This window comes from Monomorium pharaonis, unplaced genomic scaffold (genome assembly GCF_013373865.1).
Source record: "Monomorium pharaonis isolate MP-MQ-018 unplaced genomic scaffold, ASM1337386v2 scaffold_32, whole genome shotgun sequence".
Lineage (NCBI taxonomy): Eukaryota > Metazoa > Arthropoda > Insecta > Hymenoptera > Formicidae > Monomorium > Monomorium pharaonis.
Genome location: NW_023415604.1, coordinates 30,768 through 44,000, shown reverse-complemented (window position 1 = coordinate 44,000; position 13,233 = coordinate 30,768). Strand labels below are relative to the sequence as shown.

Here is a 13,233-nt window from a genome sequence, read left to right as displayed (position 1 = left end):
AGATGTGCCGAGTGCTTCATGTAACTCGAGAATCGTTAAAGTGTATCGATATAGAGAGCATAATTTTTTATAACTTTTTTGCATCATTTTCGTCTTGAAATGGCATAAAAGTGCTCACAAAAAGGAACTAAAAAAATGTTTTAATCCTTTCAACTTGTATTCAAGTCGAAAGCAAAGCAAACAAAAATATTTTTAGAGCCATGATATGCTACAATCAAAGTAGTAAAAGGCACTCAGAGTTATCACGCAATAATTCGTCTGAATGACATGGTAGGATATGCTCATGCAAAAGTAATTTTATCATCTTTGAACTTTATAAAAATAAAAATAAATTGATGGCTGTACAACTTAATAAACAATAATTATTAAAGACAATAATATAATATAATTAGAAATAGTAAATACAATTTGTTTATTTATTTAATTTTGGTTCTAACCATTGAGAGCAAAAGCTATAAACTACATATATTATGTAAAAAAATCCGCTCTTTCCAATGAAAATATTCATTTTAAAATAAATTTTGGGGAAGATATAAAAGAACAAAATTTTTCTCAAAAATCATTATTTTTAATGCTTTCTTTAATTTTGAGGAAATTGAAAATATTTTTATTGGAAAGAGTAAGAAATTTTATATAAAAATGTACACTTCTGAAAAAAAATAGAAAAGAAGAAAATGGTGAAAATTTACTTTAAAGCGATGTCGAAACGCGACATGTCAAGAAAATGACAGCAGCGCCCCCACTAATCCCGTGGGTTTAAAAATCTAAAAAAATTCAGGTTATTTTAACTCATCTTGACGAATATTTTTCTGCAGTTTAAACGAAATCGATGACTATGATCCGAAATTTCATACGCGGATTCCATGAAATGACTCATATATACTATACATACATACATATGGGATATTCCACGTCACTGAGACAGAGTTGTGCCCAAAATTTAACGCAACAGAAAAAAACGTTTGAGGGCTCTAATTAATCGTATTCTCGTGTACTTTCAAATTCAATATGACGTTATTAAAAAATTTAATATGGCAGTCAATACGATGCTCATTTACCCCGTAAAATGTCAAGCCTTATCCGAAAAATGGCTACACCCAAAATTTAACGCAACAGAAAAAAACGTTTGAGGGCTCAAATTAATCGTATTCTCATGTACTTTTGTATGCAACGTGGCCTTTGCATCGAATTTCTTTACATTAGATTTCCTTTAAATTCATTATTTGGGGGGGCTTTTGAGATCTCTGATTACGATTCTGAATTCAGAATTTTGAAATTCAAAGCATTAGACCGATTTGTATCGTGGTATTATATTCTGCAGTATTACAAGCGAAGTGTGCAGAAAGGTAAAATGTCAAATATTCATATTGAAGACAGTCTCACCCTGGTAAATGCAAAGAGTTTTCTACATGATGAGAACAGTATGTGAAAAACGCTGTGATACAAATACAAACTACCATTCCATGAAAGGTAATCTTTTGCCACTTGGCGTACGACGCTTTCCGTTCCGACTCTTTGCCTTTCTAATCTTCCAACATTTTGTCTTCCTGAACACTATAGACCCCTGCACACACTTTTGCATAACGCATAACATATGTACATAAGCAAATTGATTGATCATAAGCAAAGTGCATAAGAAATTCAACCAGTCGAATTTTTTATGCATTTATGTGCGTTATGCAAAAGTCTGTGCGGGGAACTTTTACCTGTAAGATTGCAGAATATAATATCACGATACAAATCGGTCTAACGCTTTAAATTTCGAAATTCAAAATTCAGAATCGTAATCAAAGATCTTGAAAGCCTGCGAATATTTGAAGGAAATCCAGTGTAAAGAAATTCGAGGCAAAGGCTACGTTGCATATGAAAGTACATAAAAATATGATTAATTTGAGCTCTCAAACATTACTTTCTGTTGCGTTAAATTTTGGGCGTGGCCATTTTTCGGATAAGGCTTAACATTTTATGGGGTATATGGGTATTGACCGCCATATTAAATTTTTTAACTACGCCATATTGCATTTGAAAGTACATGAGAATAAGGTTAATTTGAGCTCACAAATGTTTTTTTTTTTGCGTTAAATTTTGGGCACAGTTTTGTCTCAGTTGACATAGAATGTCCCATATATATACATATATATGGGACATCTATTATAACCCAATGTATATGTATAACCCAATTATGTATAGCCTGAATATTCCACCCCCCCCCCATTTTCCCACAGAGAATTTTAAGAATGGCTTGACTCAGAATGAGACCATACAACAATGACTAATACTAGACTTCTGAGCTGTATAACTCAAAAATTATTGATTTTCAGACTTAGGTTCCATTGAGACTTTTGATCGGGAGGTCAAACACTACATACTAAAATTTCAGACAATTTGGCTGGGGACCAAAATTCAATCCATATGGTTGGTGGGAGGGGGCGGGGTCCTTTCTATGAATGTTAAAATATTTACTAAAGGTAAAAACTTGTAGGAGTTTTTAATGTTTTATATAAATGTCAAATTTTTTGTAAAAATTAAAAAATATATTTACGAGTTACAATTACTTTTGTAAATAAATCTCTCTGAATATATTTTTTGCTAAAGATTTTCTATATCAATTTTTTATCTATACAAATATATTTTATGTTTTTATAACAATATTTTGAACAATTCAACAATAGTTATTGTTCCGTCACACATATGTAATCATAAATATATGTCCATAAACATCGAGTGTTTATAGATTGTCATGAAGTGTTAGTTCCCGTTGAGTCTTTGAAGTGAAGCAACGTCAGCGGCGGTTCATGATTGAATGACCGTTTTTCTCGGAGAAGTTTAAGCAATGCTAGATGTATCTATAGTTTATATTAAATTGGAAAAAATTTTTTTATTGGAAGCATGGTAAATTTCACCGTGCGTTGAGATAAATTATAATGCTCTTGTCTATTTTTTATTAAGACATAAATAATAATTTTTATTCTTTACTTTTCTAAAAATTAAACAAATTAAAAGACTTTCTCTTCAAGATACTTGCACCCACATTCCTATAAATCATGGTAATTTTTGACGAATTTTCTATATAAAAATTAATTAATTTTTCTCTCCGTGCATCTATTATAGTATTAATTGTTTAAGTAGCAATCGGAACGTGGTCACTTATCCTTTTGTCAGTCACTAACAATGTTGCTTAATCTCAAAGATCGTATACGAACTGACACTTTGTGACGATCCGCACACTTGATGTTTATTAATACATATTTGTTATAGATCAGTTCAATAGTTGTTGTCAGAAAGATAACATATATACTTAAACCATATTTATATAAATATAAATTTACAGTTTTTTTTACAGATTTTTATTTATGTTAAATAGCAAGTGGAATAACTTATGAAAAGATCTGTTTTGCTCTGTTTAAGAAAAAATAAAAATAGATATTATTTCTTATAGTTTTTATAGAGGTGAAAAAGTTGAAAAAGTTAAAATTATGTCACATGATAAGAACACATAAAAAATTAAGTTTAAAACGCATAGGGTCAGGAAATAGCAGTTTCGTTAAAAAAGTACACACAAAGTTGTGATAATCGCGGTTTGGCAATGTAGATTCATTTTGGAATGAATGTAGACTTTTTTTTTTTAATAAACAAATCTAGATATAATCTAGAGAAATTGTTAGCTCGAAATATTAAATATTAAAGTTTTAGTAATTAAAAAAAGTTTTTAATATAGTAGGCAATTTCCTGGATAAGTTTTGGACTAAATATAGATAAATTTTATTCTAATATATTGAATAATATAGACTAGACTTGATCATAATCTTGATGCAGTATTTCTGGAACAGTTGACAACGTTTAGACAGAGTACTAGACATTTTATATCAATTCCGGACTATATTGGGATGTTTAGATGTACAAAATTTGTCTATTCGATAAAAAATTTGTCTGGAATATATTTAATACTTGTTCGTATTGTCCAATTCTTGTCAAGTTGGCCCGTCAGGGTTAGTTTAATAACTTATGCAGCACACAAACGTTGAATCAACATTTTAGAAATCTTGAATTGCAACATTATAAAAACGTTCAAAATTAATGTTTTCAAATGTAAAATCAATTTTGAAGAGATAATGTTGGAATGTGTTGTCGTTTAATATTTGCTGAATTATTGTCCGTTGAATGCCTTACAAATATTGAAATTCAACATTTAAGAACATTGTTTGATGTTAACTCAACAATTATTCAGTGTCTATATAGATATTTTATGTGTATATGTATGTGTTTATAATTTTATAAAACGGAACAAAATAAGTATATTATTACTATATTGTATGTTTACAGACAAATGATAAAAAAATTAAATTAAAAATATAACTTGATTTTTATTATTTATAATTAATTCTTTCGTCTTTCTAAAATGTACTATGCGCGCTGTGCGCGCGCGCAACACATACACACACACACACACGCGCGCGCGCGCACGCACGCACGCACGCACGCACGCACGCACACGCGCGCGCGGGCAAAAGATGTCTAAATCTGATCAGACATTCTCTGCGTAATATATCTTGGATAATGTTAATACTGGCGTACTGTAACTTAATCCTTATAACCCGAAAAGTACTCAATGAATAAATATTTTATTAGAATGTTTTGAAAAACTGTCGAGGAAAACTGCAAGGAATATTTATTGAAAACTGTAACGACCGTTTTTCGCGCGGACTGTTTAGCTCGGCGGGAAAAGGTCCAGGGCGAAAAAGGGCTCAGAGACAGCAAAACGTGTTTGTCAGTTAACGGTACAATTTATTGCTTATCCTATATTACATTTAGGTCGCGAGTATTTACAGCGGGTGAAATATATATAAAGGTCTGGTTGCGCGTTTATGTACAGCGGTATTTTACATTGATCAGCGACGGGGCGCGTGACAGCCAGCCGATCAGCTGTTTGGCTCGGCGAGACGATCACGGTGCGAGGGGCGGAGGGCGGTACGCGCCTTGAGCTCGGTGCCCCAAGCGTTTTGGTGATTGGCGGGCGCGCGGCTCGAGGATGTTATCTTCGGTCTTGGTTGTTCGGTGACCGGCGGGCGCGCGGTGCGGGCGCGGATGTCTCGCGTTTCCGATGTTTCCCCGAATTACTTTGGCAATTCTGCGAAGCGTGATGATTTTTCAGGGAACGGCGTCGGCCCCGAGAGCACTCGGGAGGAGACGGAGAACACTCCGTGCCGGTTACCGGGCCGTGAGGATTTCGTTGGTGCGCATTCTTAGCTAGCGGCCGAGAGCTCTCGGCGGAGACAGAGCACGCTCTATCCCGTGGTTTTGCTAGCGAGAAAGGAAAAGAGTCGAGCTAGGCCGAGAACTCTCGGCGATGACGGAGAACACTCCACCGTTTTCTGGCTCGTAGGGTCTAAACTTCTCGTCGGAACGTGTCGGACGGGATAACGAGAAGTGACAACTACAGCTGCCGGGCGGCCTTATATATGGTCCCTGGCAGCTGCTCGGGCATCTTCGGCGGTCCTCGGCCTCCTCTCGGCGACGCAGATCAAGATGCTGGGTCAAGAGGAGGGAGGATGTATACCCCGGGACGCGCGTCATCTCGGCGGTGTGGAGTTCTCTATGGCGGGCACGCTTGCCCGATATTCGGCTCGGCGCGCGGCGGGTGTTCAGCCGGGCCGCGCGGTTGCTGTCAGCCGTAGTAACGTCGTTACAAAACTAAGGATTTCCATTTAAGAAATTAAAAATGACTTACGTCTTCAGATTATGCATGGTGTTAAACTCATGATACCATCTCCTCAAAGTCACAAAACTTTTGTGGGACGGCTGATAGTATTGCATAGTCGTATGTAACTGGAGAGCAAAACGTACAGAACTGCTAGTACATACTTTCGTCTTGTAGTTACATTTACCCACTACAAACATATATTATATTTCATTGAATCCCGTTTACTTGTTTTATGTCAATAACCGTTATTATGGAGTCAAATATATCTGCTATGTCAACGCATTTGAAACGTGCAGTAATTGAATTTTTAACAGCCAAAAAAGTGAATTTTACTATAAGGACCTAGCGAAATAAGCATGTAAAATCTACCACCGCAGATATCGGGTTCAAGTTCATGCAATAAGTTGACATTAATGTGACAAATTTCCCTAAATAATAACTTGATACCTCCATTGTTTTAGGAGGGGAGGGGCAAAAAATTAAAAAGTAAATGTTCTCGAAAATGGCTCAACCGTTTTGATGAAAAAAATATCTAATAATAAATGTTATTAATATTAATGAGACAATTTTCCAAAAAATAAAAATTTTGACAAAAAATAGGGATTAAATAATTTTTTTTCTAATTAAAAATGTTTAACCATACACATGTGCTAACGCTGAAATTCTTGTAAAATTAAAATTTGAACTTACATCCTCCATGGTCAACGGACTTTGCGCGCTAAGATATTCAATTCTTTCCGAATTTAAAAAGGAATTTAAAAACATTTATTTTATCACAGAAGTGAAGATAATAAGATAATAAGATTGTGGGATAAGAAATAAAATTTTTCATTAACAAGATAAAAAAATTGGTCTACCATTAGAAGTGCACAGTTTTAAATGGTGACTATATTAAAAAGTAAATATAAGTCGTTGTAGTTTTATACTTTTTTATTTCATTCGAGTATCTTCTTTGTGAATACAGAGTGAGTGTGTATTACTAATTAGTCGCCTGTATGAAAGATTTATCTCTAAAATGCTTTGTTTTCGTGGTACAAATTAACACTTAATTGACTCATTCTATATATTAATTAAGTGTATATTATATTGTATATATATATAGATAGATAGATAGATAGATAGATAGACTTTATTGTGTCCCAATATGGGGTTACAAGGCGCTTTTTTTACGGAGCGTTCCCGAACCGTTCACAGTTGTATCCTCTTTACTCCCGAACCGACCTGGCCATTTGTAACCCTTACATTCTAGCACTCCCACCCCTCTCGCACGCCCTTATCCCCCTTTCCCCACCCCCTAATCCCACTCTCTCCTCTTTTGCCCCTTCTTCTTCATTGTCCTTCTTCCATTCATCTCTCTTCATCTCTGCTCTCTTCCTTCCACTTCTCCTCCTTGATTTCCTCTTTCTGTTTTTCATCAAGAGGCCTCTCCTCCTCTCCTTTTTCTCCTGTCTTCCTCTGCTCTCTCCGCCTCTTCGTCTCTTTCCCCTCATGCTTTCTCGCCGTCTCTCCTTCTTTCCTGCTTCTCCTCTTAAGACAACCAATTAAATCATTATTCTCCTTCCACCTCTCATTTTTCCCAACTTGCCGTCTCTCCGTCATCTCTCCACTTTCCGTGCTGTTGAGCCCTCTCCCCCCCCGACTCTTTACGCTCTTCTCTGCTCTTCTCTCTCTCCTGCTCTTCGTAGACTCCTCTCCTTGTCTCTCTTTCTCCTTCTGTTCTCCTCGGCTCTTCTCTCTTCCATCTGCTTGACCGTTCTTCTCTTTCGCGAGCAAGCCGTTGATCCACTGACCTCTCTCTTCTCTCCGCCACCCTCTCTCCTTGTCTCTTTCTCATTCCGCTTCTTTATATTTCCTCGAATCTTTTCGCTCTGGCTATACCTTCCTTCTCCATTTTCTTTCTGCTGGTCTGTTCCACTTCTCCTTTTGTCCACTTCGTCTTCTCTCCTTGATCTCTGCTAACTGACTCCCCACTTTCCTCACCTCTGCTCTCCCTTGACTCTCTGCTCTCCTCTCTCTTCTTCTCTCTCTCTCCCACACTCCGCAGCCTCCTCTTCTTGTCACTTCTCACTTATTGCTGCCTTACTTGTTGCCATTGCCGGTGGACCACGTGCTCGTATACAAAGCGTTCGCAAAACACGCTACCACCGCGTCCTTTTCCCAGTACTGCCAACTCGACTTTCGACTCTCGAACGACTCTCCCTTTCTCTTCCTATTGGTCCTCTCTCGATATCTCGATATCCCGTATCTCACCAGCTTCGCTCCACCGTTTTCCATCTCTTCTTCTTACCCCCTCTTCTTGATCTTCTCTGCCGTTCCTTGTGTTTTGCCTACTCATCCTCGTCTTTACTCCGATTTTCACTTCTCCACTGCTTCTTTAATTCTTCATTCCTTCTCTTCCCTCCATTTCTTTCCGTTCTTCTCATCTCCTCTTTCCAATTATCTGACTCTCAACTCTCTCTCCGTCCTCATTCTTCACTATTCTCCTTTTTACTTCGGAGCTCACGCACTCACTTCCATACACTCTGACGCCATTTTTCCAATCCCTCTATATATATATATATATATATATATATATATATATATATATATATATATGTCAATTGTAGCCTTCGGGGACAATTTTTGATATGCATTGGCTGTTTTGGAGACTTCTGGTTCTTTTGGGGACTGTCCTCAAAGTTTTATATATCAATTGTATGTTTTGGGGACGTCCCCAAAATTACAATTTTATTGGAATTGTACATTTTGGGGACACGTTTTCTTTGGGTACATTGGGGACCGTCCCCAAAGTTTTACAAGACATATTGGCTATTTTGAGGACATTTCATCATTTACGCTGAAATTTCGCGCGAGACGAAATATAATAAGTCAAAATGAACATCACAGATTTTCTAAGGCTGATGTCCCATGGAGCGGATTACGCAGAAGCGGAAGAAGCGGATCACCAATCACAGGACCATTTCAACGGAATATTTAAAAGAGTTCTATCAGAATGATCCCATGATTGGTGATCCGCTCATTTGCAACATTGCAAAATTTGACATACATACAAAACTTTATTATTTTCTACTTACTAAAAAACGCAACTTGCGACTTGCGATTAATGTAGAATGGGCTCAACGCATAACATAAATGCATAAGAAATCCAATTGGTTAAATTTCTTATGCACTTTGCATATGGACCAATCAATTTGCTTATGTACATATGTTATGCGTTATGCAAAAGTCTGGGCCCTAAGACCGGATCTACAATAGGTGTAGTAAAGCGAAAAGCACACACTCTTGCATAACGCATAACATAACTGCATAAGAAATTCGATTGGTTGAATTTCTTATGCACTTTGCTTATGGACCAATCAATTTGCTTATGTACATACGTTATGCGTTATGCAAAAGTGTGTGCTTTGGCCTTAAGTCTTAAAGAATTAACCAATTATATTCGATTATTTTTCTCACATTCAATTATAATTGGTCAGTTTCTTAGAGCTTAAGGCTTATTATAAGGTCTACCTATTGTAGACCGGGCCTAAGGCATGGGTACAATAAATAAAACATTAACCTTAAAAATCTAATTTTGTTAAGAAATCTGTCTTACTCATCACACATGCAATGTCTTGAACAAAATTTTACAATAATCAGTACGTTGTTATACCTTTTGAAAAGAATTTTTAGTTATAAACAGATTATTGCATATGTTAATATTTAATAACAGTATCACAGACTTTGTCATTATAAAAATGCTTTAGCTTATTAAAACTGGTCTTTACTGTACTAACGGATGCACAAGTTTTGTATTATGTAATAAACTCATTATTTTATTGCTTATTGACCAAATATATTTACTATAAATGTAATAATTAATACAACCGTTTTAATGTAAGGGACTCATTTTAATAAAAAAGCTTTCTGCAATTTTTGTTATAATAAGGAAACATTAATAAGAATTGAGCCTGTTAAAAGAAATAATTTTTTATTAAATAAAATGACAATTAGTTGATTGTGCTAAAATTTGGCATATGATATATCGTACGTGTGACTGGTATAGATTTCCTAACTTTACAAGACTTTTAAGGGTTTATTGTCTTTTAAATAGTAAGTGACTTTTACTCAAGCAGTTTTTAAAATTGTACTTACTCGATGCAAAATATATAATCTTAACATTTACAGTTAGAAATATTACTATGACAAACAATAGACATGTAAAAGTGAAAACCATTTTTTAATAGGTACAGGGTAATAATTTGATAAAAAATTTAAAAAGTGAGCAAATTTATTTTTGAAATATATTAATTGCTTAACATCTGGTGAATATGTCCACTTTTGACATTTTCACTCAAATTATGTGAATATAGAAGTTTTCAAGTCTCTAAGGCCCGGTTCCACAACTCACGGTTAAATTAACTGGCTGATTGTTCCATTGGAATTGACCAATCGTATTTGTCGTTAAGCAAAATTAACAAATACGATTGATCAATTCCAATGGAATAATCGGCCAGTTAATTTAACCGTGAGTTGTGGAACCGGGCCTAAGAATCTTTATCATAATGTCAATTACTCATTAAAATGCAATGTATCTTGCATAGAATTTTAATGTAAGCAACATGTTACACTTGATGGAAAATAGTATATCTAGACAGAGTTCAAAGTTACATAGAGTATTTTTATGACACTATTACAGAATTTGGCATTATGTACATTTCTTCTTAAAGCGACAATGAAAACTTTATTATTATGAGTTTAAAACTTTAATACTTTTTGCTCATTAGAAAATGGTTTTCACATTTATATGTCCTTTTTTTCAGACAGAAGAATCTACAACAACAAACAATATTACAAATATATTTTAAATTATGAAACAATGTTAAAATAAAGTTCGCTTTTTATTTTACAAAGGAAATAAAACCTGAAAAATCCAGCAAAATTAGGAAATCTACAATAATCACACGTAGAGCATGTCACATGCCAAATTTTAGCCCAATCAACTTATTGTCATTTTATTTAATTTAGTTTATTATTTAGTTAATTAAGTATTACAAACTTTGACACTGAAAATTTTTCAACTTTTTAAAACGAGTCTCTTGTGTATTAATGGATGCATTAGTTGTTGCAATATTTGATAAACTAGTTACATTATTATTTATTGACACAATAAACAACATTGTTTATTGACACAATGATAACAGTATTACAAATTTCTTAACTTTACAAAATTCGACTTTTAAACATATTATGTTTACTGTACAATTTTTAATGCGTAAGAAATCAATTGTTTATCATACAACTCGATAAAGTTTTCAACATATAGTAATAGAGTTTAATTGTCGCTTTAAGAAAAAACTTTTTTATAGTGCCAAATTCTGTAATAATGTCATCATAACACATTATGTGTTATTAACACTAAACTTTGTTCAGATGCATTATTTTTTGTTAAATGTAATATATGTTGCTAACGCTAAAATTTTAAGCGAGACATGTATTGCATAATTGATCGATCTCAGATGCATAAAAAATTGTACGATAAATATAATATTAACTTCAAGTCAAATTTTGTAAAATTAAAAAAATCTGTCATTTCTATCACACATGCAGTATGTCTGGAACAAAATTTTGTAGTAACCAATAGGTTATCTCTCATCATTAAAAATGATTGTTATGAAATAATTAATAACCTATATTAACATTTGAAAACGGTACTATATTATCATAATAAAATTTTTTTATCTTATGAAAACGGTTCTCTTTTACACTAACAGATGCATTAGTATTGTAGGATATAATAAACTCGTGTACACTTTATTGTATGAAAAAATTTTTTAATGAGCATAAACTAAGAATTTGATAAAAATTAAAAACGTGAAAAATTTTATACTATTAGAAATATATTAATTGTTCAACATCTAGAGAACATTATTACTTTTGATATTTTCACCCTAATTATGTGATACAAGGAATCTTCTAACATAATGTCAATTACTCGTGTAATATGTGTCTCGTATAGAATTTTAGCATAAGCAACACGTCACATTTGATGGAAAATAGTACATCTGAACAGAGATTAGTGTTACATAGAGTGTTTACGACACTATTACAGAATTTGACACTACATGTTTTTTCTTAAAGCGACAATTAAATCTTTGTAACTGTAAGTTTGCAACATTATTACTCTTTGCTCATTAAAAAATGGTTTTCACTTTCACATGTCCTTTCAGGTAGAAGAATATTTATAACTACGAATGTTAATATTACAAATAAATTTTGCATTATGAAACGATGTTAGAGCAAAGATCGCTTCTTATTGTACAAAGGATAATAAAATGTGAAAAGTCCTGCAAAGTTAAGAAATTTACGTAAATCACACGTAGAACATGACACATGCAAAAGTTTAACCTAATCAACTTATTGTCATTTTATTTAATGAAAAATTATTTCTTTTAACAGGCTTATTTCTTATTCATGCTTCCTTGCCATCACAAAAATTGTCAAAAGTTTTTTTGCTCAAATGAGTCTTATGTAAAAATGGTTCCATTAATTATTGCATATGTTAAATGTATTGGGTCAATAAACAATAATGTAACAAGTTTATAAAATATTGCAACAACAACTAATGCATCCGTTAATGCACAAAAAACTCGTTTTAAAAAGTTGAAAAATTTTCATATTGTCAAAATTTGTATTTGTAATACTCTTATCAAATATTAATATCTATAATATCTGTTCGTAACAATCATTTCGTGTTAAAAGGGATGTGATTATTGCAATATTCTGCTCAAGACATACTACATGTGTGATAGGCATGACAGATTTCTTAATCTTACAAAATTCGACTTTTAAGGTTAATATTATGTTTACGGTACGATAATTTTTAATGCGTAAGAGATAGATTGTATATCATACAACTCGATAAAGTTTTCAACATGTAGTAATAGAGTTTAATTGTCGCTTTAAAAAGAAACATTTTTATAATGCCAAATTCTGTAATAATGTCATCATAACACATTATGTGTTATTAGCACTAAACTCTGTTCAGAAGCATTATTTTCTGTTAAATGTAATATAAGTTGCTGACGCTAAAATTCTAAGTGAGACGCATATTGCATGATTAATCGATCTCATATGCATAAAAAATGATAAATATAATATTAACCTCAAAAGTCAAATTTTGTAAGGTTAAAAAATCTGTCATTTCTATCACACATGCAGTATGCTTGAGCACAATTTGGTAATAATCAATACGTTATCTCCCATAATGAAAAATAATTATGTTCTGATTATTTTCTATATTAATATTTGAAAATTGTTTTACAGACTGTCATTATAAAAATTTTTTATTTTATAAAACGAGTCTCTTCTGTGCTATCGGATGCATTAGTATTGCAATGTATGATAAACTCATCTTTATTATAATAAGTAAGCCTGTTCGTAGGAATGATTCTTCACGAAAGAAAATGACAATACGTTGATGGTGCTATTTGGCATATGACATATTGTACGTGGGATTGGTGCAGACTTTCTAACATTGCAGGACTTAAAGT

General features: G+C 33.4%; 1 protein-coding gene and 1 long non-coding RNA gene across 2 annotated transcripts; both read left to right on the top strand.

Annotated features, from left to right (window-relative positions):
• Positions 1 to 7,758: 7,758 nt before the first annotated feature.
• On the top strand, positions 7,759 to 8,239 carry LOC118648251 (the record flags this gene model as incomplete). The annotated part of the gene is given in 1 exon segment (XM_036294563.1): positions 7,759 to 8,239. A coding segment is annotated over 1 exon segment (469 nt), but the record flags the coding sequence as incomplete, so codon positions are not given.
• A 1,937-nt stretch (positions 8,240 to 10,176) lies between these two features.
• Positions 10,177 to 12,290, top strand: LOC118648249. The gene is made up of 2 exons (XR_004965224.1): positions 10,177 to 11,843; positions 11,911 to 12,290. It is a non-coding gene; the product is annotated as an uncharacterized LOC118648249 (long non-coding RNA).
• Positions 12,291 to 13,233: the final 943 nt, after the last annotated feature.